This window comes from Rattus rattus, chromosome 9 (genome assembly GCF_011064425.1).
Source record: "Rattus rattus isolate New Zealand chromosome 9, Rrattus_CSIRO_v1, whole genome shotgun sequence".
Taxonomy (NCBI): Eukaryota; Metazoa; Chordata; class Mammalia; order Rodentia; family Muridae; genus Rattus; species Rattus rattus.
Genome location: NC_046162.1, coordinates 75,473,050 through 75,487,543, shown reverse-complemented (window position 1 = coordinate 75,487,543; position 14,494 = coordinate 75,473,050). Strand labels below are relative to the sequence as shown.

The 14,494-nt window shown below is 54.1% G+C and overlaps 1 protein-coding gene across 1 annotated transcript in view; it reads right to left on the bottom strand.

Moving 5' to 3' along the window:
* Positions 1-14,494, bottom strand: part of Sdk2 (sidekick cell adhesion molecule 2) — a 274,922-nt gene that overhangs the window by 36,981 nt on the left and 223,447 nt on the right. The window contains exons 25-36 of the mRNA XM_032912110.1: positions 13,496-13,733; positions 12,133-12,248; positions 11,273-11,462; positions 9,806-9,904; positions 9,028-9,222; positions 7,528-7,729; positions 6,204-6,307; positions 5,630-5,700; positions 4,226-4,361; positions 2,653-2,709; positions 885-986; positions 648-763 (exon numbers count right to left, since the gene is read on the bottom strand). Coding sequence (XP_032768001.1) covers positions 648-763; positions 885-986; positions 2,653-2,709; positions 4,226-4,361; positions 5,630-5,700; positions 6,204-6,307; positions 7,528-7,729; positions 9,028-9,222; positions 9,806-9,904; positions 11,273-11,462; positions 12,133-12,248; positions 13,496-13,733 — 1,626 coding nt within the window. The remainder of the gene's footprint in view (positions 1-647; positions 764-884; positions 987-2,652; positions 2,710-4,225; positions 4,362-5,629; positions 5,701-6,203; positions 6,308-7,527; positions 7,730-9,027; positions 9,223-9,805; positions 9,905-11,272; positions 11,463-12,132; positions 12,249-13,495; positions 13,734-14,494) is intronic.

Here is a 14,494-nt window from a genome sequence, read left to right as displayed (position 1 = left end):
TGACCTTTAAGCAGATTTTCAAATACTGCCAAGGTGCTTTGCAAATTGGTCATCTAATTAATTGACAGGCCTAGGATATATGTATGTATGTATGTGTGTATATGTATATGTATATGTATGTATGTATATATATATATATATATATATATATATATTCTTTCTGAGACAGGTTCTCACATAGCCTAGGCTGGCCTTGAACTTGCTATAAAGTCCATGATGACCTTGAACTCCAACTCTTCTGCCTCCACCTCCTGAGGGCTGGGGTTGTATAAACGTCCGCATCTGGTTTATGCACTGCTGGGGATTGAACCTGGGGCTCTGTGTGTGTGAAGTAAACACTGTACCAGTGGAACGTCTTACGTGACTGTGGGGCTGGAGGTGGTGGGTTTGGGCGTTGCGTGCATTAAACAGAATAAGCTTAGGTGGGGTCTGAGTTCCTTGGCTCAAGCTCAGCCCACCTCAGAATGGAAATATTCCACAGTGCCTCAGTGTTTATTTCTGCCAGCCTTGCACATAGCCAAGGCTACGGCTGTACAATGGCATTTGAGGGTGACCGTGCAGGAAGGGCTCGGGACCTCATTCCACTCACCCACCCCTCCTAACTCTTTATTCCTTTGTATTCCATTCCTCTGCCAGGTGCCCCCTACCTTGTATCCTTGGATGTCTCCATTCTGGTTGTCCAATGGGGGCGGCTCCCAGGTCACATCCAGCTGTGTGGCCGTGGCACTGTGGATGGCCACGTTCTGCGGTGCTGCCGTGGGCACTGGAGGGCACGGAGGTTAGAGAGTGAGTGCTCATGGGTGTAAGCAATGGGAGCGGAGGTGGGCTAGGGCAGGTTGGAGACCCCCGAGTCCTGTGTCTGGGACTCACGAAGGCACACTCACCTGCCTCCCCGACAAAGACCTCTTGCGGCGGACTCAAGGGTCCCTCGCCCACGGCGTTGTACACACTCATTCGGATCTCGTAACGCCTGTGCTTGCTCAGATCTGTGGAGGAGAGTGAGGGTCAGGGACACAGAGGTCACAGAGCCAGTGGAAGGAGTCCTCCAGGGAGGCTGGAACTACAGGGAGGGAGGGGGCATAGCTACCATTCTAGTGCCCCATGTGACATTGGGGAGGAAACAAGTGGCCAGCCTTAGATGCTTGGACTGCACCCTGCCAACACGCGTATGTGACACAAAGCCTCCCTCTGCTCTAGGGTCATAAATACAATTGAATCTCCAAGTCAATGGTGTTGAGACTGAAGACGGCAGTGTCAATAGTCCTGGCCACCCTGGGCCAGAGGGTCACAAACCTTCCTTGCCTGTGCTCTTCCCACGATGGCAGATGCAAACCGTCTCAGCCATGTCCCTAATGTGTCCCCACCTGTCCCCCTTCACCAGCTCTTTTTTTCCCTCCTCTGTTGGAGCCGGGGATGGAATCCATGTCTCTCTGAGGCTGAGCACAAGCTTTGCTATTGGATTCTATGTCACCGCCGACCCCTTGAGCCCTGCTCTCTCAGTCTTAGAGGGACATGTTTATGGAATGTGCATTTGGCGTGAAGAAATCCCGCGTGTTAGTCAAGTCGGAAGTGCTTGGCGGGGATGCCTGGTGAGGAGAAGCCGCTGGGAGCAAATGGGCTCTGTCACCTTTGGTGGGAGATGTGATCCCTTCCCACCGTGCCAATATGTCCCCCTGTCCCCTGAACTCTACTGTCCCTGTCTCCCTCCTACCCTTGTCCCCCAGGGTGGCAGTTCTGACATGCACAGGCTCAGGCTGAGGAAGAGAAGAGGGGAGTCTAGATCCCAAGGTTGGCTTTCCTGATCAGAAGGCCTTGTGTGGATGTGGGCAGAACCTCCTGAGGGTTCGGAAACAGAGCAAGGGGCAGAGGTGAGCCACACGGGGACAGGCTGGAGGTGGACATATTCCACCCAGGGGCCTCAGATAGGGCCAGAGAGACAGTGAGGGCCAACGTGTCTTACATGGGTCAAGCTGGGCAGTAGCAATAGATGCCTGCCTTCTTTTCCTGTAGATAAAGCATGGGGAAGGCGTCTCCCTTCTGCTTGACCTCCTACTGTTGACCTGCATGCGAGTCTATAATGTTCTTACTCAGCACTTACAGGGCAGGCTTGGGGGACCCTCTTCCAACATGCCTCCTGCTTCACGTGCTTAAAAGATGTATGTGTTAGAGGTAGTCCAAGCAACCTGGGTGGGTATATTGGCTGGTTTTCTGTCAGCTTGATAAAGCTAGAGTCATCTGAGGAGACCTCAACTGAGACTCTGCTTCCGTGAGAGCATTTTCCTGACTAATGTGGGAGGGCCTAGCCCCTTGTGGGTGGTGCCATCCCTTAGTAGTCGGTCCTGGGTGGTATAAGAGACCAGTCGGAGCCAGCTAGGGTAGCAATCCAATAAGAAACACCCCTCCGTGGCTTCTGCTTCAGTTCCTGCCTTGCATTACTGTGTGGCTTCCCTCAGTGATGGACTATGGACTGGGACGTGTAAGCCAAACGAACCCTTTCCTCTTCAAGTCGCTTTCCATCCTGGTCTTTATCAGGGCAACGGAAAGTAAACTAGTACAGTGTGTTAGCCTGGGGCCAGGTGTTCTTGACGACCCCCTTCCCAGCCCACCCCAGGAGGCCTGGGCCACCACGGACCACCATGCAAGGGGACTTACTGTCCAGCTCGTACTGTGTGAGGCTGGGCCGGGTCAGGTTCCGCATGGAGTACAAGGCTAAGGGGCAGGGGGTGAGAAGCCAGGGAGACAGCAGATAGAGGTTAGTATATGCAGGCGTCCCACCCACGGGGAACCAACCAGGAAAGAATAACAAGGCTGAGGATGGAGCGGGCAAGAGGACTACTTCCAATTCCCGTGCTTGTTCAGGGGCCGGGATGGGGATTCGGGAGGGGATAGCTCCTAAAACATTGCTGTCCCTACTTCCGGTGGACACTGACCAAAGTCATAGGGGAGCCTCTCAGCTTAGCAACCCTGAGGGCAGTTCCGGGGGGGCGCTTTCATCCCACTGGATCCCCAGTTTTGCTTTGGAGCCTGGGCGAGCCACGGTGAAATATTGGCGTCGTGAATTCCCTCATATGAACCAGAAACAATTTTATTGTCAAGAAATATGAGCGAATCGGACACAGATCGTATAAAAATCACAGCCGCGGGCAAACATTGGCCAAAATAAAAAAATAAATATAAGAAAATAACACGAGCTGTTGAATGGCGGGTATTTCTGTGGGTCTTGTTCGCTTCATATCCCTTGCTCCGTGCTCAATTATTTTGACTGCGGCCATCCCTGGAAGCCATGGCTCCACAAACTTGGGAGGTGTGGGATGCAGCAGCGTAGCCCACAGGGACCTAGGCTGTCTCCTCTCTCCTGCCAACTTCTCTTTGGTGAAGAGTGTAGCTCCCCTTCCTAATCCTCTACAAGCCCTCCTCTTTCCTGCCTGCCTCCCTCTCCCTTCCCGGGACAGACGCACGGGAGCTCTGTGGATTCCACACTCATGGCCTACCTAGCCTGCCTGCTTGGCTCAGCCGTGTGCTCTTTTGCTATGTGAACACCACAGCCTCCTTGCCTCTCTCCTGGTCACACCTCCCATGGCCAGGTCACCACTCCCATGCTCTCCGTGTGTCCTACAAAGCCCACGCACACCCTCCTCCTGCTCCTGGCTTTCCCATCATCCTCTCTCCCTGGGATGTCCCCCTAAATTTCTCCCCCTTCTCTGCTTCTCCTATACTGGAAGGCTGGCTTCTTTGGCCCTAGGTCTGGGTGGTGGCTTCCTGGGGAATAGGAGGGGTCTTGACTGTTGTTCTTGGTTGGGGTTTAGATGGTGAGGCTGATGGCTCCTCTCTCCACACATTCGCCTGCCTAACCTGCAATCATCCTTCCATGTCAAGAAAGCCTTTTCTAACGCTTCTGGAACATTCTCCTACTGTTGTGTTGATGACCATGGACATCTATTTCAGGGCTTACTTATGGAATGCCTGATTCTTCTTCCATCGGACTGATCCAAGAGGTCAGGGACCAGTCTGTTTAACCACTGGTGTGCCCAGAGTGTCTTGGAGTATACAGAAGGTGCTCAATAAATGTTCAGCAAGTGAGCGGATGAGGTAAGAAGAGGAACGACCGGGAGGCCCGGTTGCAGTTTAGCAGACTCAGGGAGACTCAGGGAGACTGGGAGCAGCAGATGGGGCAGGTGAGCATATCTACCCCCATCTTCCCCAAGGCCCGGGAAATGCTACTCACAGGTGAGCTCAGCCCACTTGGCCCCAGGGTTGTTGATGCCCCGAAGAGTGAAGCCTCTCAGCCCTTCGTAGAGCAGCTCCCGGTACCGGATTCGGAAGCCCAAGAGGATGCCGTTGATCTTGTCCTCGGATGGAGGCTACAGGTGGGAGGGTCAAACATGGGGAGGGGCCTTGACCATGGCTCTCCTCACTTCCCCCTATATCTTTGTCCATCACACCTTCTGCAGCCACAGAGCAGGGACTGGGGTCCCAACCGGGAAAACAACTGGGATAGGGTTGGGCATTTCCAAAGAGGTTGTTATGGTCTCTTGGAGGTGGGGGAAAGGGCAGGAATCACCATGCAAGCCCCCTTCAGCTGAGCAGAAAACCCACTGAGAGACAGGAGAGCAGAAAACACACCCCTGGAATCATCAGCCATTGCTTGTCCAGAGACCCTGTGATCCACCTCTCTGCACCCCACCCCTGCTCTCTGATGACCACCCAGCCAGCACTTCCTGGTGTTTCCTGTGAGCTGAGCCCTTGGCCTACACTGGGACAAGCATGCCCATGTGTATGGCCTCCTTTTCCTCCTTTGCTTTTTGTCCCTGTCCTCGGCTGAGCTGGAGGATGGGCTTTTTGCCAAGTGGAAACTATCTTTTTTGATGATCCTCCTTTAAGAAATCAGTTGGAATGGTTCGGCCTTTTTATTAGCTCCTTAATTGCTTCCCTGGCTGCCACGGGCATTGTCTGGCCCTTTTGTCCAAGTTTCCCATCTGCTCCAGCCTCCTTGGGCTCATGAGAGGTTGCCTGGTCATTTCCTCTTAGGGGGTGTCCCCTCTGGGATCCCAGGCCTCAGCTGAACATGGACTGCTGCTGGGCGCAGATCCTCAGATTCTGAGAAGTAGGGACAGGAGCTCGCTAGCCCCTCCCTACATAGGGGCTTCTGTGGGTGACCCGCTGAGCTCAAGGCTGGGCTCCAGAGAATGTATGGGTATCATGATCACTGGCTGAGGTTGCCTTGGGCCCTGGCAGAACAAACGTTTCTTACTAAAGATCAGGCAGCTGGGAGAGACTAACTTACACAGGGGGATACCGCTCACGAGGAAGGTCACAGGTCTCTGTTGGGAAGCCTGGTATTGACCTCTGGGTGTGGGCTTTATGAAGCCTTGGGGAGTCCTCAGAGCCCCTATATGCTTTTCTGCATACAGATTCCACAGGTCTGGGGTCATGAAACTAACCCTGTCACTTGAACTTTGTGACTCATGGCCACAGTCTGTGACGTGCATGCACCTTGATCTCCTCCCTTCCCCCCCCCTTTTCCTGTGCTCAGGGGGTATAGCACAGAGGCTGAGGCAGCCCTGGGGGGACTGGTGGATTTTCTGGTCCCAGCCAAGGAAACGAACCCGCCTTGTCCACCTAGCCTTACCTGCCATCGGATTAGCACAGAGGTGGTGGTGTGGGGGGTCACCGACAGGATGGTGGGTGCCTCATCGGGGGCTGTGGAGAGAGACAGAGGAGTGGACTCTGGGGCCCCGAGTGTCAGCACCACCCAGAAACACACAGGGACCAGATTCTGCTGACGCTGGTTAGCTAGGTAGGTCCTGCCTAAATTACCCTGGAGACCCACCCACCCAGTTTCCTCATAGCGAATGACCAGGGTGAGCTGGAGGCCTGATTTTAGACCTAACCTAGGGTCTTAGAACTTCTCAGAGCCATAGAACTTAGGTAGCTGTTAGGTGCAGGGTCGGGGTGGGTATCCATTCCCACTTCCGGGAAGCTGGAGGACCACTGGAGAAGGAATGCACTCAAATTCTAGGCTGGGTTTAGGACCCTGAGCCCTGGTTAAAAACCCTTTTGTCCCAAATCCCTGGCCTGGAAGTGGACAGGCCTAGCAGGCCTAGTGAGCAATCTCTCCCCGTCAGAGGCCCCTCCCGCAGAAGAAAGTTTCATGCCCAGGGAGCCACCAGGGTCAGGAGCTAGAGGCTCTGGATGGCACTGACCTGCCTGCAGGGTGGTCAGCGACTCTGATTCCTCGCTGAACTCGCTGTCCCCGATGTCATTGGTAGCCTTCACTCGGAACTTGTAGGACGTAAAGGGTTTGAGTCTGCGGAGGGATTTGGGGACCAGTGACCATGGCGTCAACTGTGATTTGAATGTGAGTCATCTCCCCACAGGCTTTGAAGACTTGGGTCGAAATGGGTGCGATTGCTTTTTTTTTGGGGGGGGGACTGAAACCTCTCAGGAAGTGCGGCCTTGGTAGAGGAAGTGGATCACTGGGACATGCGCACCCATCTTCCATCCCCTAGCCCTTCCTCTAGGTCCATTTCCTGAGCACCATGGGCCTCCACCACATGCTCGACTGGCCCACAGCAACAGACCCGGTTGGCCTCAGGCTGAAACCACTACGATTGTTTTCCCAGACGAATCCTAACCCCTAGAAGCTGACACATTGTCCCTCGATACCCACGCCAACTCCTCTACCGTGGGGTCTCATTTCTCACTGCTTGAGGAGGGGATCCTGGGAAGAAGGAGGGGCTTGAGTGCTGACACATGACATGGAAGGAAACCTGGAGGCTTGGGAAGGGGTCAGGTTGCGATGGGTCCTGAGATGCTGAGTGGCCATGACCCATCCCTGCTTAGGTTACATTATCACTGCAATGGCTAGCCGTACATCTCTGCTTACCCACGCTCTGGTGGCCACGGAAACATCTACACTCTCCTCTCTACACAATCGTATGTATGGTGCCCTGCAAACTGCCAGTCTTTTCCTGAAGTTAGGGGAGTTTTGGTGTGTGTGTGTGTGTGTGTGTGTGTGTGTGTGTGTGTGTGTGTGTGTGTGTAGGTTCCCCAGAGATAAGGAAAAAAAGGAAAAATCGTCTCTACGAGCTTCATTTTCTTCCCACCAAAAAGTCTTCTTGATTTACAGGGCTGGGGAAGGGGGTGGGGGAGGGAAGGCTTGTTCAAGTTCCAGGTCACGTCGAATGGAATATAAAAAAAAGTACAACCACCGGGGGTTAGATTGAGGCCAGTTTTGGAGAGGAGCTTCGTACTCCTATTAAAGATGGGAGGAGGACGCAGGATGTTGGGAGAATTGCTAATGAAGATTGGCAAGGGCTTCGCTAAGGGGGCCTGGCCGGGCTCCACAGATAATTAAGAGGCAACCCTAATGGGCTTCCCAGGGACGGGGGAAGAGCAGGAAGGGGTGAGTGGGGCGAGCTGAGGAAGACAGGCGACCAGCTGAAGGTGCTCTCAGAAGCCGCCTCCCTCCTGCAAGGATCACTCGGACCAAAGGGAACAGAGCCGTGGGTGCGGACCCCACCTTACCTGTCCACAGTGAAGGCGGAGGCGTTGTGGCTCACCGAGGCAGAGTGCAGCGCCCACCTGCCGCCGGGCAGTTCTCGAGTCTGGATGGTGTAGTAGCGGACTGGGGAGAGCCCGTCGCTGCCTGGCTCCCAGGACAGCAGCACGCTGCGTGCTTTCACATCTTCCTGCTGTACCACTGGCTTGCTAGGGGGCTGCGGGCGGTCTGGGAGGCGGGGCAGGGAGTAGGTGAGACTGCAGCCAAGGCAGGGTGATGGTGGAGGGGCTGCCCTTTCTCAAGGGCAGTTCGAAGGTGTTCTGAACTTGGGACAGACACCCCATCCCTATCTAACTCCCACGTTCGTGGGCCTTGCATGGTTTCTGACAGCCGCTAACATATGAGTGAGACCTGCCCTCAGCGTCCGAGGCCCTAGGTGCCTGGAGAGTCGTGCCTGTCATGGCGGCCCTGGCAGAGGGACTTGTGGATACATTTGCTTTTGCTTATGATGGAGAAGCATTGTGTCGGATTGAGTGGGAGTGGGCCATGCTTCCCTCTGTGGGAGTTCATTTCCGTCATCCCCCTGCTCCACTTCCCTCTTTCGTTAGGACTTCCCTACCCCAGACGATAGGCTGCCAAACCTCAGTGTTCTTGGCCTTGGACCTGATGCTTCTTTGTGGAAGGGTTGCTTAGTGACTGCAGGATGCTTTGCTGAGCATCCCCATCCCCCTCACCTCCGCCCCCCAGCACCTGTTCATCTTCCTCCTGCTAGGGCAACCCAGATATCTATCTATATTCCCTAAGAACAAAGAAGCCCTTGGAGGAAATCCACTGTCTTACTGTCATGTGTATTGTCACCCCCTCCCCAGTTGGGGATATTTTCTAGCAGATCACCTTTCAACCCAATGAGGGGCCCAGGCTGACATCTAGGGAACCCACTCTCTATGTGCCTGCTCGGGGCAGCTCAGATTGCAGGCTCTAGCCCAGATCTAGCCCAGGGTAAGGGGTAAGGCTAGGGATGTGGAGGGGACTAGGGTGTGGAGGGTGATCACCAACCATCTCCTTGGTATTATTTGTTTCTTATTTTTGACAGGCTCTCTCATACCCTAGGCTGCCCTCAAACTTGCTATGTAGCTGAGGCTGACCTTGAACTCCCGATCTTCCTGCTGGGACCTCCCAAGTGCTAGGGTGACAGGCGTGCATCAGCACACTTGGTTTACGCCGTTCAGGGACTTGAACCCACGGCTTCATGACTCTTTCAGTTAGACTGTGCCTCAGACCCCACCTGTCCTTTAGGAACCTGAACAGAGTAGGATCCTGGGCAATCCCAGTCCAGCTCTGTGACACGGCATGATCCCTCACTGACCTCGACGCCAAGACTGGAGTCCATTCTCTTTTCTAGACTAAAGCAATGCTGTTCCCCACTGCTTCTCCCCGTCGCCCACTAGGAGGGGTGCTAAGCCCCCGTGTGGGCTCCAGAAGCCCTCTTCAGCTCCCCAGGCCTCCCCAGCCCCATGGGCAGTCACCTCTCTTCTCTGTAGTCACCACCAAGGCCTCAGCAGCCTCTCCCCAGCCTTTTCGGGTTTGGGCTGTGATACGGAATAGGTAGACAGACTCCGGCTTGAGGCCCGTGGCCATGTACTGGCGGGCACTGGGGGCCAGGACCTCCACTGTGGCGGTGTTGGCTGTAGTGGCGTTGAGCCGGTGTGTGATCTGGTAGGCTGTGGGGAGAAAGGCAGAGGGCAATGGCGGATCCTGCGGCCCCAGTGTCCCGTGACAGGACCTATGTCTGTGGCCGCAGTGACATTGCAGTCAGGCCTCCCTGGCTCCTGTTTGGCGTGGGACGCTCTCCTGGTCGCTCTTACACCTTTAGCTATGGTTGAGGAGTGTGGACGAGAGAGGCCAGGTCACCTGCCAGCAAGCGGTGGCTCTGAAGCAATAGCCTGGTGCTTTTTAGTCTAAAGTGCTTTAGTCCACTGTCATTTTGTCTTCTGAGTGGTGCCATTCCTCCAGGGCTAGCCCAAGATGGGCTAGACCAAACTATTCTTGGTGTCATGAGTTTATTTAATTACATATTTAAAAAATATTTATTTCAATTTTATTCATCTTGTCTCTACCTCCCAAAGTGCTGGGGCTGCAAGTGTGAGCGCCATGACTGACGTCAGACATTTTCATTTTTCAGGGGCTGTGGACTTTCAGGGCTTCCCAGGCCTGTCCCATCTCTGCCTTTCTTTTTTTTTTTAAACCCATCACGCTACCTCCTCTTCCCTTCCTAGGAAGGGCACAGGAATGGTGCAGACTTACCCAGAATGATGCCGTTGGGGGCTGCGGGGGGCTGCCAGATGAGCCGCACAGATGTGGTTCTCACCTCTGGAAACAGGATGCCCATGGGGGGGCCCGGGACTGGAGGAGACAGAAGGAAGAAGGTGAGGCCGCTGTTCTGTCTGTGGCCCTGTCCAGGCCAGGCTGAGCATCGAGGGGGAATTGATGGGTCAGTTCAGTGACTTTGTGTGTAGTATACCTGTTAGCGAGTAATTACAGAATGGTCTATCCTCAAAATCAGGGTCAGTTTACAGGACCTAGAAGGCGAGATGGGGTATGTGCACCCCTCAAACAGGCCCTAGTTATTTGTCAAGGGCCCGAGATTCTGACTTCCTTGCGCTTCGTGCGTCTGTGCGTGGGCTCTCAGAATGGGCCAACATGTGTTCTTGGCTTTTAAGTCTGTGCTGGAATGATCCTGGGGGCCTCAGCCAGGGCTTTACCCAGGACCTTTCAGCCCCAGCCTGGTCTGTGCTTTGGCCGCTTCCTGAGCGGCTGTGACAGGTTGGAAAGTGCTCACCCTGACTCTGAAGGAATCCTCTCTCCACACCTGGCTTTGCAATCCTGGCGTTTAGAAGCTCAGGGAAGGCTCAAGGGGGCCCCCACACTCTGAGTGGGCTTGGTCCCCGGATCCATCCTCTATGCTCTCTGGGGATGGCCCAGGGAAGCTGTTTGGGGGTGGTGGCTGCAGCCTGACAGGTGTGGATGAGAGGAAGGGGTGAGGGATCGAGTGGCAGCGGGGAGTGGGCGCTCTTCCTGTGACACTTCATTCCAGCCCAGAATGTCAAGGAGATGAGATGCGTGAACTTGAACTTGGCCTTCTAGGTCATTATGTGGGTATATGTGTCAAGGCGGGAGGATAGAACATATTTAATTTAACAGGTCATTAGCTTGATTTACAGTTAGAGTATACAGACGGGCGATAGCGGGGCTCGCTTCTGCATTTGTCTGGGCCTTGCGAGTGTTTGTGGTGGGCAGGCCACTTTGCTGGGTGTGGGAGAATGGAGGGTAGAGACCTCTCTGTCTGTCAGTTTGAGACCGGGGGTGGGGTGGGGAGGGATTCTGCAGTGAATGGAGCCCTTCTGGTGTCACTGTTTTACAAACAGGACCAAGAGGCATATGCCCAGGCATTAGTCTCATGGATTCTGCCCAAAGCAGACCTGCCCCAGGTTCGGGACACGTCCCCCAAACCCCCCAAACCCAGTGCCAAATCTTTGTACTGTCTACTTGTCCTGGGGAGAGACCATGAGGTGGCGTCAGACATCCGCCTGTCCTTACCTGGCCCTTTCCCCCACTCTCCCTTATTGGCTATGAATAGCATCCTCTTGCAGTGAATTGGTGTAGCCTCTGGTGACCCCATTTTCCAGAGGAGGATCCTGAGACTGGGGATCACTGTGGGGTGGGGCAGGATGAGGGGGTGGACCCTCTGGGCTTAGAGGGGTGTAGGCTTACCATCATCTAGCGTCCGCTCCAGGATGGGAGGGTGGCTGGGGCTGCCGTCGCCGATGCGTGTGAAGGCCAGAACCTGGACCTCGTAGAGCACGTACTTGCCCAGGCCTGTGAGCTGGGCGCTGCGGGACGAGTTCCCTTCTACCAGCCAGAACCGGGCCTGGGAGTCCGAGTCCTTCTCCTTGTACCTCACCTGCCATTGCCAACACAGAGGAGGGCCTCTGTCCGGAAGTCTCTTCCAGGGGGGTGTGGGGGGTGGGGCAGGAACACGGGGTCCCCTGGAGGGGTTGGCCCTAAAGGGAGACTCAGCCGTGCATAGCTAGAAGTCCCCGTAGGCCCACAAGGGAAAGTGACTTGCTTAAGGCTTCAGAGTGATAGTGGCAGAAATGGGACATTATCCTATGATCCTTACCTTTCAAGGTAAGACTGGGCCACATGGCTACATAGCCACATGACCACATGGTCACATGGCCACACAGTCACATGACCGCATAGCCACATGGTCACATAGTCACATGACCAAATGGCCACATGGCCCAGAACAGTTTGAAAGGAATTCTAGAAGATAATAGAAACCAGACTGTATCCCTTAGGGCTGAGGATAAAGCTTGAGGTCCCCAGATCAGCCTCCTGGAAGAGCGGAGCAGTCTGATAGACCCTGTCAGTCACGCAGTTACTGGATGTCTCCCTATCCCTAGGGGAGGACTTCTGGTTGCTGTGGTGACTGGCGGATGGGAAACTAGGCAGATACCCTGTGCCTCTGTGAGGCAGAGAGTGATTCAGAGGAAGGAAGACAAAGACACCTTGGGTAGAGGGCCTAGAGAAGATGGTGCAACCCACCCCCTTTTGATCCCAACAGCTACCTTGTAGCCCAGCACGAGGCCATTTCGATCTGCTTCCGGGATCTCGCTCCAGCGAACCAGCATGCTACTAGAGGTGGTGGCCAGAGCTGACACGTTGGTGGGGCCAGAGGATGGGACTATGGGAGACAGGAGTGACAAGGAAGAATAAGGACCCAGAGACAGCCCCACAGTGGTGGGAAATACAGCAAGGATGTGGGGACCAATCAAAGAGCCAGCTTCATGATGCCAGCTCCATGGGAGAAAAGACAGCACATGCAGACCACAGCTGCAAGCGATCCTATGATGGTTTGGGGGATGTTACAGACGTTTCTGGGGTCAGCTATTTCTCCTTCTTTCTTTTCTGGGGGTGTTAGGTGGGAGGTGGGGGTCTCATGTACCCCAGGCCAGCTTCAAATTCACTATGTTGCCTGGAATGACCTTGAACTTCTGATCCTCTATCTCCCGAGTGCTGGGATTAGAGGTTTCAATCACCATGTCTAGTTTATGCTGGGGAAGCAATCTAGGACGTGCTAGGTAAGCACTCTACTAACTGAATTATATCCTCAGCCTGGCCCCTCATTTCTGTCTGTTCAGAATAACCATTATTATTATTATTATTATTATTATTATTATTATTATTATTATTATTATTAGGTGTACCCATGGTGGGTGTGTAGACTGTATGTGCACGCCCCAGTGTGTACATGGAGCTCAGAGGACACAGATGAGCTGATTCTCCTTTCATTTTTATATGTGTTCTGGGGATCAAAGTCAGGTCACCAGGCTTGTACGACAGGTGTCTTTACTGGCTGAGCCATGGCGCTGCCTACCCTCACTGATTTTGAGAAAGTGTATCGTTACATAGCTTGGCTGGCCTTGAGCTCGGGAATTCAGCCTACCCTGGTTCTGGAATAACTTTGGATGACCTTGCATTCCAGCCCACACATTGTAAGAAGGCAAAGCTGGGGCATCAGGAAGGGTAGAAGAGACACCTGCCACTTTGAAAGTGTCACAACGAACCATAGGTTGGACAAAAGAGGGTTGCCTGTGGACCGGGGTTCATATTTCAGGTTTAAAACCCCTTTCTAGGTTCCTAGGAGAGATAGGTTTTGTTTCTGGAATGTTCTGAGATCCCTCTGTTGGGTGTTGGGGTTGAAGCTGGCTGTGGGGCAGTGAGCTGGGATGGGCTTGGACAGTTAGCAGTCCTGTTTAGCTATCCCACAAACTTCCCAAGAGTGGGGACTGTCACTGGGGGACCTAGAGGTCTGGCAGGGTGCTCTGCCATGGGGTGAGCACTGAGGCTAGCTGCTTGAGTTGTCTGCACAAATGGCCGTAGCACGATCTGCTCTTGGATGGCCTCAGAGGAAGAGGAGCAGTGTGGTACCTGACTCCCGGGTCCTGCCCACCACCGCCTGGCTCCAGGGCCCGCTCCCGATGGCGTTGAAGGCCTGGACCTGGACACGGTACTCTGTCCACTCCTCCAGGTCCTCAATCGTGTATTCTCGCTCCACTCGGTCTTGTACCGTGTGGCTCAGTGTCTTGCCGTGGCCGTCAGACCGGCTGTACTTGATCTTGTAGCCCACTGACTCAGGGTTGCCATTGTATTCCATTTCTGGGAGGGGCTGGGATAAAGCAGGGGCAGAGAGATGAGGGATTAGGATGGAGACCACTCTATATTTCCTTTTTCTCACTCACCAGTTGAGCAGACAGTGCCCAAAAGAGGCGCTATCCCAAGTGGGGCTTGAACTGGTAACATTGTTTCCATGACTCCCTGTCTGTTTCTCCACCCTGGACTCCCAGGAGAAGTAACATTTTTGTTCCTCATTCACGTGGCTGACTCATAACCTTGCCTGGAGGCCGGTCCTTTCCAGCAGGCTGAAAACCTGTCTGCAGCGCGTGCTGATGAGCAGAGAGAGCCCTGAGGCTCTTGTGTCTTTCAGTTTAAGCGAGTAGCGAAGAGCTGAAGTTGAGGTCACTTCCCTTACTCTGGCTGTCAACACGCATGTTAACTGCCTCTAACACCTGGTCTCTACTCATGCTGCCCTTGGGAGGAAGGAACATGGAGTTAACCCGTCCTTATATAGTCTCCTTAGGCACGTCACTGTCAGGAAGTCCTGCAAATTCAGCAAATCTCAGGCTCTCCCACTGAATTTCATCTTGGTCTTAGTGGTTAGAGTCTCACCGATAAGAAAAGACATTCTTTTCCTGGTTTGTAGCACTCAGCAGGACGAGTCCTGCTTGGTTTAAGGTTGGATGACTGGCAAGGTTGGTAGGTGGTGGGGTGGACCTTTGGCCTGAAGCAGACACCAGCTGAGAATCTGGCTTCCACTCCTCCTCAGAAGCTGGAATGTCTGCACTTTCTCTCCTCCATTCTGCCTCCCCA